General features: G+C 33.5%; 1 protein-coding gene across 1 annotated transcript in view; it reads right to left on the reverse strand.

The window, feature by feature from the left end:
- tcf4 (transcription factor 4) overlaps window positions 1–12,500 on the reverse strand; it is a 148,061-nt gene that overhangs the window by 112,211 nt on the left and 23,350 nt on the right. Inside the window, exons 4-5 of the mRNA XM_059525733.1 lie at window positions 4,174–4,226; window positions 1,663–1,759 (exon numbers count right to left, since the gene is read on the reverse strand). Of these exons, the coding sequence (XP_059381716.1) occupies window positions 1,663–1,759; window positions 4,174–4,226 (150 nt within the window). The remainder of the gene's footprint in view (window positions 1–1,662; window positions 1,760–4,173; window positions 4,227–12,500) is intronic.

Below are 12,500 nucleotides of genomic sequence, written 5' to 3' on the forward strand. Positions count from 1 at the left end.
CAGACATTTTCTAGCAATCGCTATCCTACAGACGGCCTTAAAGGACATTTTAAATAAATAATAAATACATTAATTTTTACACAATACATACTATGTAATAAATACTTGTATAAATCAAGAGCCCTAATTGAAGTTCTAAGTAAAAATAAATATTTATTAAAAAAATCATAAATTCATTTTAAATAAATAAATACATCAATTTCTGCACTGAATAAAATAAATGCATACATAGTTTTTAACATGTACTTAATAAATAAATTAAAAAAGAGATCTAATTAAATACATGATGTGCTGAATAACACATTTTTGAAAAAGTGATCATATTAAATTTTATAATATTTTAATACGAGTTGCTGATAAACGGGCAAAAACCTTTAAATAAAAAAAATTAATAAATACATTTTAATTAAAGCTACATTAAACTTCGTTTTGATGCTTTAAAAAAAGCACATTTTCATTTTTGACCCATATATGAAATAAGCAACTTGCATTTTATAAAATGTTTTGCGTTCACATTTGAGGTCTGAATGCATGTGATTTTTTCCCATGCTTTTTTCTCTAAATGCAAAATTCCCTCATGATTTTTAGAGCCTGAGACAGATTTCAGACACAGGAAGTGATGTCACCGTCTGCTCAGAGCTCCACAGGAAGGAAACGTGGAAGGACAAAGCCCTGACCCTCAACAAACAACTGTCCGAGAGTCAGAAACTAACACGCAATACACACATATTTCAGAGAAAAGCTGTGCATCATTGCGCAATTTCTGCCAGATCTAATTTAATTCTATTAATAATGAGTGATTTTGTGGCTCTCAGTTTGTTTGTGTGCAAATGTACTCATAAAACAAAACAACAAGAACAAAACCTTCAGTCCCTCTCTTCCAAGTAAAACAAAACGAATCAAAATACTGATGACATCATCATGCACTCAAGACTCGTATGCAAATATTGTCCAATCAAACGCGCTCTAGAATGTGAATGCCCCTCCCACTGATTAGTGACAGATTCAACATGATTCACAGCTCTGATGCAAAATAAATTCTACTGGCTATTTAAAAAAGAAACTCCACCCTAGCTTCCTGTTTAAACAGGAAACACATCCACACAGGAAACAAACCACACAGCTCAAGCCATTTCAATGGGGTATCTTTAAAAAGATCAATAACATAACTTCAAAATGTGCAAAAGAAAAAAATTATATTTTCTTATATACTAATAAGAGAGCGAGAGACAGAGAGAGAGAGAGAGAGAGAGAGAGAGAGAGAGAGAGTTTTCATGCTTTAAGTCAGGTTTAATTAGTCTGAGGCCGATTATCTGAATCACTGACCATTTGCTCACTGGATGAGACAGAGACGGCCAGCGGCACAGCACAGCATTATGGGTAAATGAGCATCAGCACTTCACACACACACACACACACACACCCTCAGAGATGTGTGACAGAGACACACAAACCACCAAAAACTTTCCAGACACTTCTGATCACTGATTCTAGACTCCAGCAGACTGATTCAATCTGACTCCCTAACGAATCATTCATATGATTCTGTGAACCGGTTCAACCGAATCATTTAAAGAACAATTCACTCACAATGAAAGCTGATTAAAAACAGCATGAAGCCAAACAATCATGTTTCCCATCATGCTTCGCTCCAGCTCTTACCTGCTAATCTGGGGTTAGCATACGGCGGAGAGATGTTGTCATGTGACCCCAGGTCACGACTGGCCATGTGACTGTACTGAGAGCCATCAGCATAGTTCTGCAGGGGTCAAAGGTTAAAGGTCAAATATATACATATAAATAATAAATATATAAATAAATATCTTTTTGAATATAAAACAATATATATATATATATATATATATTGTTATATATTCAAAAATATATATCTTTTATATAACCTTCTAAAAAAGACACAATTAAATAATATAAATATGGATTTGACACAAATGTATAAATTACAACATATAAATTAATGATAATACATAAATTAACAATATTATATTAAATTAAATTGCAATATATTATATATTAAGCCTATAGATGGTTAAAAATGTTATAAAGTTAATTACAATTCACAATAAACATATAAATTATAAAAACAATAATACATATTATATTATATTATATTATATTATATTATATTATATTATATTATATTATATTATATTATATTATATTATATTATATTATATTATATTATATTATATTATATTATATTATATTATATTATATTATAAATACAAAAATATATTGATACGTTTAATGGCAAAATACATAAAGAGTGGAACTCCATTTATTTTATTTTAAAGAGAATATATATATATACACACACACCGTATTCATACATTTAATATACAGGGATATACTGTACATGGTTCAGTAAGACAAAATGTAATGAGATGTAATGAGAAATATAAAAACGATCGAATAAATTAGAATGCATACACCATAAATAAAGTAATAAATAAATAATAAATACTGATGTGCTTAATGGCACGCACAAACAATAAATAGAAACTACATGTATTTTAAAAAGAATCAACATAGGCACTATTAACAGTTAATATTCAGTATTGGTCTTATTTGGCAAAAGCCCAAAACTTGTTCCAACACTGAAATGACTTTGGTTTCTACCTGACATCACAAATATTAAATTATTATTTCTTCTTTCTGTCCAGCCACCTGCCTCAGTGTGTATAGTTTAGATTATAATCCAATCAGATCATGCTGAATAAACCCTGTCCTGTCTTCCCCACTGAATATTCAGATTCTCCCAGAATAATTAATAAACCTGGCATTAATTAAAAGGAGTTCATTTGCATTCGGCAGAAAGTGCTCGGTAAGCACGTCCTTGCTTGACCTCTGCTGACCTGATCACTGATTCTGCTGACGGCAGACGCTTCCCAACTCAAGACCTTATCAGAGCGACCTTTGACCTCTCAGACATCACCGTCAGAGTCAAACGGAATAATGTCAAAATAACGTGCAACATGTCGATGCAACAGATGCAAAGGCTACACGGATAAAACAATCCCACAATGCACTGCGACTAGTTCAAAATGCAAAAGAAAGTTCATCCAAGGTGGAGGATGAAAAAAACATTATAAGTATTAAAAATAGATGATTAATCGCGATTAATCGCATCCAAAATAAGTTTTTGCTTACATAGCTTATGTGCTGTGTATATGTATTATGTATAAACACAACCATGCATGTAGATATTTGAGAAATTATTACGTTTATATATTAAATATAATTATTTATAATACAAATTATATGAATATAAATTAATACATGTAAATATATTCAAAATATATACTGTGTGTGTATTTATATATACATAATAAATATACAAAAAAAAAAATAGAAATAAATATATAAATGCTAAACTGAATAATTTCAGATGAATGATAAATACTACATTATATCTAAAATAGAAATAAATACTGATGTTTATAAATAATAAATGAAGTGAAATTTCAGGAAAAATAAAAATAAATAAAAAACAATCCAAATATACACATTCACATTTCAATTAGACAATTATCATAAATTGGAAAGACACAATAAATGTAATTGATTAATTTATCCAAGGTGACGTAAATGAGGAATATAACAAGCAATAAATATATAATAATTATATATATATATATATATATATATATATATATATATATATATATATATATATATATATATATATATATAATATAATAAATAAATATATTTAATATAATATTTACATGTATTAATTTAACTTTCATCTAAAGTGATATCTAAATGAGAAATACAATTGACAAATATATAATAAATATATAAATGACAAAATAAATAATCTGTACATAATATAATATAATATAATATAATATAATATAATATAATATAATATAATATAATATAATATAATATAATATAATATAATATAATATAATATAATATAATATAATATAATATAATAAATATAATATAATATAATATGCAGTTATTTTTTATACTAATTAGAGTTAATGCATCATTAGTTCAGAAATAAATTAGTCAAATTAGTCAAAGTCTGATCTGAATTAGGTGTTGCCTTAGAAGTCAGCTGCCTTTGAAGGGAGCCTACAGCAAGACTAGTGTTTGAACCCGAACACTGAAACCAAAAGCATTTATAAATGTGTAAAACCTCACCTTTGTGGCACGAACTCCATTTCCCCAAGACGAACTCGCTCTGTCTTCCAGATCTACAGAGAGAAGAACAGAAATCACATTTCAGTCATCTATTTATTCATAAATCCTGTTCAAATCTGCACTGAGATGAAAAACTAAGTGTCCTAATTAAATAAAAATAGCTTCCATTCATTGTCTTCATGTCACACTGTTCATATTTCCCACAATCCTTCAGTAACGCAGGTCGTGCGTGACATAAATGTGATGTTTACATTCACACAGTTTTATTTCTAATGACAGAGAGACAATGCAACATTATGCAGTTTATAATGGCGGTAATTAACGGCTTCTGTCTTTACATGGTCTCGGACTCTTTCTTCCTAAACACTTTATTGAATCACCCACCGCGGGAAAAAAAACCCCTCTCTCTGCGCTTCCACAAATCCTCTCCCACTCACAATGAGAGCTCAATCAAAACACGCTCAGAAAACTTCACTTCAAAGTGGCCCTCGTGACGCGGCGCATGAAAGACACGCTCTTTGTTGAGACGCTCATTTATCGCAAAGTCAACAGCTGATAAAAGGAGCCTCCATTCGTACAGGCCTTCGTGATTTAAAGAGAAACACACCGCTTTACAATAAGCTGCGATGAACCGCTAAAGCAGCAGATCTGTCATCGACGACAGATGGACAACACAAAGACTAAAAACCATCCGAACACAGTCTGACTCGGCTCCTTAAAGACATCCAGACAACTAACCCATGGAAACCTGTCCTGGTCACATCTCACTCCAAAACTACACTATTATAATCTATATCGAGTGTGTTATCATTTATTACAGTATTACAATACGATTTATTAGAGCATTACAATGAGAATTATGTGGTAAAATATCAAAATGAACAAACGATTTAGACTAATGTATTCTTTCTTTCTATTGATTTTGAGGTGAATTATGAGAGGCACATGTTCCTGTGACATTCAGCTCTACAGGAAGACACATCTGACATCACTTCCTGTCATGGTCACTCGATCTGAGGGTTTCTAGAAGGGCTTCTCTCTAAAGCCAGTTCAGGTGAGACATAATGAATTTATTTGAGCAGACACACACACACACACACACACACATCCATTATTTATCAGACTCTCTGTAACTCTCTCTGTAATTTATTACTCTGAATCTCCTTCCTTATCAGCTACTGCCCACACATTCACACACACACACACACACACACACACACACACACACACACACACACACACACACACACACCTTTCACCTCTCAAACCTCTCCTGGCACCTGGGGTCTCACTGCCTAAAGCCAGAACAGACCAATAAACCCATATAACACACACGCACACACATGCATGCACACACACACACACACACACACACACACACACACACACACACACACACACACACAAAGACACACACACACACACACACACACACACACACACACACACACACACACACACACACACAGGGAGAGAGAAATTGCAGCCCCATCTTGGTGAAGACGGATGGATTGAGGGAGTAGTGATGAAAAAGAGAAATATGAAAAGATGTGTGTGTGTGTGTGTGTGTGTGTCTTTGTGTGTGTGTGTGTGTGTGTGTGTGTGTGTGTGTGTGTGTGTGTGTGTGTGTGTCTGTGTGTGCACTGACTTATATTTAAACCAAACTTGGGCACATTACCATGAGGTAAAACAACTAAATTCCCAATAAAATCACAAATGAGATCTGGTGCCAAATTCTTAGCCTTCTATTGAGAAATACAATTCACGTGTGTCTAAAATCGCTGTAATAATAAATAAATACAATTATTGGAGTACATTTTACAGGAAAATACCATTTCAGTCATTCAACTTCAAATTGTTTTGTTTAATTTAATGCGTTACATGAATTTGTAATTAATTGTGAAATTTACTAGCAATATTATGACTGAAAAAATCTGCAAGCAAACACTGATATTTTTATAGCTTTAAACTTTTACTCGAGGCAATCACTCACTAATTTAGGTCTGTTTTTATTTTACCTAAAGAGTTTAAAGCGAAACACTTGAGATAAAGTTGATACTGCAATAAAACACAACAGAGAACTGAATTAGCATGGCAGATGACCTAGCTTAACTAGTTTGGATTACAGTAAAAACCAGCACAGAGTCCAAAACCACGTTCATGGATCAATCAGATTTGATTGACAGCTGTCAGTCAGAGAGTATACTATTCCTTAAATAAAAAACACCTAGAGCTCCAGATGTTACGTGAGAACGTTTTTTACAATTAGATTAAAAATGCAAGAAAGTTTGCATTTATTTCAACAAAAATCAGTAACATTGTGAAATATTTTTACAATTTAAAACAGCTGTTTTCAATGTGAATATATATTAAGCTGTAATTTATTTCTGTGATGCTCCGCTGTATTTTCAGCATCATTCCTCCAGTCTTCAGTGTCACATGATCTCCAGAAATCATGAAAATATGATGATTTACTGCTCAAGAAACATTTCTGATTATTATCAACATTGAACACAGTTGTGCTGCACAATATTTCTATGGAAACTGTGACACATTTTATTTTTAAGGATACACAGATGAATAGAGAGTTCAAAAGTTTATTTGAAATATTGTAAAATTGCAGATGCATTACTATCACTTTTGTTTTCATCTTTACTGAATACGATTTTAATTTATTTAAAAACTGAATGTATACATGACTTTCTGAATCTACTGGAGGTGATGATATGATCTTCTTTTGAAGTAAAGAAAATGCAGCAGTTTTTTTTTTAAAGATGTATTAAACAGAACTAAACTAATCAGCTGTAAAAGAACGACTCCTAACAAACTAGTTCAGCCACTAACCCTGGTATTGCAATAAATAAATAAATTATTTCAAATGCATCTGACAAATCAGAGTAAATATTGACATCACAGCAGCCTCATATTCAGGACACGGCAGAATATTGTTTAATTAGGAATACTTACTTGAATCTTAAATATTGTTTCATATCTAATATCGTTTGAAGTGTGTGTGTGTGTGTGTGTGTGTGTGTGTGTGTGTGTGTGTGTGTGTGTGTGTGTCCGGCCTCTCGTCAGCATCTAATGAAGTTACAGTGACAGATGAGTGTGTGTGTGTCTTTCACAGATGAAATTAAACCTCCTGACACAAAACAGACTCATATTAATATTGTTACATGCAGTGAGACACAAACAGAGCCTGTCTCTCTCTCTCCCTCTCTCTCTCCCTCTCTCTCTCCCTCTCTCTCTGGCCTTCATCTCCAGCAGAAGAAATGGAAAACAGAGGAACAGAGACCAGATGAAAGAAGAACACATTTAGAAATATTAGAAAGTGTTGTACTTAAATATAAAATGTAAATATTACTGTCTCAGTTATTGCAAAAAAAGCTGCGTTGTTTTAGTCTGTCTTGTTATCTGCAGTGCATGCACACACACACACACACACACACACACATGCACACACACACACACACACACAAACACAAACACACACATAGTGATGGTGGGTCATTAACCCAGACCTCTGCTGTCAGCTGGACTCCAACATGTCAGTCTATCAGACGACCCATAACCCCCTGCTCTGAGCACAGCCCTCATGAGCTTAATGACAGAGCTGTCTCACACACACAAACACACACACACACGCACGCACACACACACACACACACACACACACACACATACACACACACACACACACACACACACACACACACACACTGAATTCCATTCACACAGTTTCTGCTGAAGACCCTTATCTGTTCTATATGTTGTGCAATATCAGACAGAAACACTCAATAGAACAATACACTGGAGTACAAGAGTGATAGAAAGAACACTAGAACAACAGACAGAATGAAAAAAATGATAAATGGACAGACAGATGGATGGATGTAAAGTTGTTTGTAGAGAAAGATGGATGGATAGATGGATGGATTCGATAATAGCTGAATGGATGGATGATGAAAAGATGGATAGAGAGAATGGTGGATGATAGATAGATAGATCTATCAACAGTCACTTGCTGTCACTTACTGGCCGTTTTAATTTCACCTTTTGATTATTTTTTTATGTTTTAAATTATTTCAAATATCAGTATTCAACGTTTTATGGTAAAAAAAAAGAAGAAGAAGAAGAAGAAAAAAAGGCCTATTTATGCATCTGTAACTGCAGTTATAATGCATCCATGTGTCATTGCAAGTAATTATAATTAATTACCATTATTTATATTAGCTGCCTATAGTAACTGTTGTTGATGCTGTTCATCGTTGCCAGGAGATCTTTTAGGCAAATGTCATTGACCTCCAACACTGTCTACTCCAACAACACTTGATTGCTTAAAAGGGAAATGTATATATGAGATATATAAACTGTGTGAATACATCTAAATGCTATTTAAGATGCAGATTCCAGACATGTTTTCTTATGTTGGAATGAAAGACACTAAGTACAGATGAAGTGCTTCTTGTTCTTATCCAGAAATACAAAATGGAAGAAAGAGTTCAAAATGAACACAATCTTGCTACTCAAGCTGTGTATGAACATTTTATGTATATATATATATATATGCATTTGCTTCGTTTCTATTATGCACTTACTTGTGCTTGTACATTCAATACTTAAGATTGTTTAAGATTCAAAAAGTACTTTTCGTAATTAAGTTCAAATAAATATCAATTTTTTTAAGACATACTCAAGTAATATTCTAAACTGTGGCTTCAACTTCTACTAAAGTAATTTTCTGGTAATACATCTGCACTTTTACTTGAGTATGGCTTTCAGATACTTTATACAGCACTGCACACGTGATCGTTTCCGGGGATTGTGATGTCACAAAGCGACCCATTAGAATATAATTAAAATTCCAAACATGGATAATTCCAAATTTTGAGAGATTATAAAATTTTACGTGTCCTGAGTATTCCAAATCGTCTCAGCAATAGAGCTAAAGGCTGTACTTCCCATGGTAGTCAAACATACAGAAGGTGCAACAAGAGTCACTGAAATTGTGAGAAAAATTAGGCCTATGCATTTTTCGAACCATCAAGCCCGAGAGCATGTTCTAGTACACCCCCAAAACAAAATCAAGACTTTGTAAAAGAGCATAATAGGACCCCTTTAAAGAGCTCCTGATGGTTATTAGCAGGTGTGCTTCACACACACACACACACACACACACACTCTCTCTCTCTCTCTCTCTGGGAATATGACATTATTGCCAGCACTTCCTCCACTAAAGCCAGATTCCAGCATTCCCAAACGCACCTCCCCCAAACCAGCTCACATCTGGAGAGACGCACACCAAGAGAGGAATGAGATGAGAAGATACACACATCTGCACACAGACACACACTTATATTTCCATGCATCTGAGCACAGCAGCACTACAAAGTCATTTTGAGCAGTATCCTTCAAGAAAATTAAGGCAAGGCAAAGTCTTAGAAACATTCTTTCAACCATTGTAAGTGCATTACAGGTCTCTCATTACAAAATGGTGATGGACAGAATGATGGATGGATGGATGGATGGATGGATAAACGAATGGATGAAAGGATGGATCTATGGATGTATGGATGAAAGGATGGATGGATAGATGGATTAAATGATAGATGGATGATGTAAAGATGGATGGAGAGAATGATGGGTGGATGGATGGATTATGTAAAGATGGATGGATTGATAGATGAATGTATTAAAGGATAGGTGAATGGATGAATGATGTAAACATGGATGGAGAGAATGATGGATGGATGGATGGATTAAAAGGATAGGAGGATGGATGGATGGATGGATGGGGAAGGATTGATAGATAGATAGATAGATAAGGATTTGTGCAAATGAGTGCATATTTAATTAGATGATGCCTCATTTTCATATTTATATATACGATTTCAGAAAACTTGTAACAAAACAATTGTGTGATTAATGTGATTAATCACAGCAGGATCTGTCACTTCCTGGGATTAATCAACAGTGGGAAGTAGAAGACAGAAGAAGGTCTTCTCAGGGATTCTGGGTAACACATTTAACCCTGACTAACCTCTGAAACACTTATGACAACTCAACTCAACTCACTGCATTTAAACCAGTTTAAACCTGATGGAGGAGAGCTATCAAAGCTGAAGCAAAATATCACTGGCCTTCTGTCCAGTTATCACATATCTGCTGGTTTGTTCAGTTCTTGATCTCCAGGTCCATCAAGAGAAGCTCGACTTACTAAAAACTGCTAATAAACATGAAGAGAAAGATCTCCACGATTCAGTCATCATCACCAAACGGCTCAGAGAAGTTCCTTCCTCTACGACACTGAAGGGAACGACCTCATTTCCTGAGCTCAGTGCACACAGAGAGAGGGTCTGTTCACATTTACCCCTAAACGTGACCTTTGACCTCTTTATACACACACACACACAATACTGTATGTGGAACACACACATGTGGCACTGCATGAGCGCAGCATGATTTGCAGGGAAAAAAATTTATAATGATAACAAAAAATAATAATATTTGTATTTTTAGATACAAATTATGATTATTATTTAAAATGTGCTTGTTTGCTGGGCAGCAAAATTTGACCAAAAATGTTGTGGTTATTATATACCAATATGAAAAAAATAAAATAAAATATGACTAGAAAATAATAATACCAAACAATAATAACACCAATATGCCTCATATAATTATTACAGCAACAATAATAAAAATGCATTATTATTTAAATTAAAATAGTGCTTTATTGTTTTATAAAATGTTGTTCTAAAATATTTTTGGTTTGTTTTTTTATTTAAAGATTAGTAGGAAAACATTAAGCAAATTACTAAATATTACTTAAAACAAAAATATAAAAAAAATTTTTTATAATAATAATGATTACACAAAATTGAATTTACAATACAACAGTAAAATTACAATACTAACATTTATGTGTCTTCATTTCTTAAATTGTATATGTTAAACCATCAAGCTTATATTTTGTCAATTTGATATTTAATTCTGTGATTTTAGAATTGCACTAAGCCATATGGCGACTTTGTTCATTTCGTTGCATCGTGCAGCAACAAAACCATTACGTCTATCTGGAATATATTTTATATTTGTTATTCATTGCAAAAAAAAAAAAAGACGTCTGGAGCTTGTAAATAATGTGAGCTTGAAATCTAGTGTGACAACGGTCTCAAAATGATGGATTGATCTTTAAAAGAAGGAATAATTTGACAGATTCAGCATCATCAATCTGACTGCACTCTCTTAAACGCTAGTTCTTCCTCTTGGAAAGCACATTTTTTTTCCATCGTCTCTTTCGTTATTTTGGCTCTTAAATTGAATTCAATCTTTGTTCCCACATCCTGAGGCTTCTCTCCGCAGCGCAGAGAGAGTTCAGATGATTCATTCGGTGGCTTTCAACATCAAAAACCGGGAACATATCTGCCTTCTCTCGGAATATGTCAGAAGCCGTTGGTTATGTTCGGGGCTGGATCGTGTTTTTACAGCTTCCTGCGAGGTGAAACCGCACCTGCAGCTGCGTGAAACCCCGATGGAAAAGATCTGCTGAGGAATGCTGCTGCTGACGGGTTAACCAGACCTGCACTAGTCTCTCTAGGTTACTGCAGCACCTGCGCTCGGCGGAGGAACAACAGAGCCTCTCTGTGTGCTTCAGCGCCTGTCGTTGGTGGTTTGGCTTCCTGATGGCAGTTACAGATGTCAAGAGCTTCAGACTCGGAGCTCCAGATGATGTCTAAGAGTCACAGAGAGCAAATGCATTCAGGGATGTCTGCAAAATCTGTATAACACGACGTGATTGGACAAAACATACAGAATAAAAATGGTACTAACTGATGGAGTTTTACTGACTGACCTGATAGCAACGAACCCAAACAGATGGCACTGAACATGTGAGATAGATTAATATTTGCTGTAGCAAAATATTTATTTGTTAAATATGCATTGCATAAATTCCATATAACTACTACTAAAATTATTATTATTATTAAATACCTTTTTAAATAATACAAATACAATATTTTTTTCTGTAATATATCGATATATACAGAAGTTTTTATACTTTATAAATATTTTTTATTTATTTTAAATGCATATTTAGATACTAATTAAAAAAATGTAAAAAGTAAATAAATAAATGCATTAAATAAAAAAATAAAAAAATATTTATTTTTGCGTCAAGAAATTAAAAAGAAACTTCTCATTTGAGATAAGAAACAAAATGAGACTACAAGAGTACAAGCTACCATTCCTATCATTAAAAAAATAAAATGCATGCTATTGCATTTTAGAATGATTTCTAAAGGATCATGTGACACTGAAGACTG

Source organism: Carassius carassius, chromosome 36, assembly GCF_963082965.1.
Source record: "Carassius carassius chromosome 36, fCarCar2.1, whole genome shotgun sequence".
NCBI lineage: Eukaryota > Metazoa > Chordata > Actinopteri > Cypriniformes > Cyprinidae > Carassius > Carassius carassius.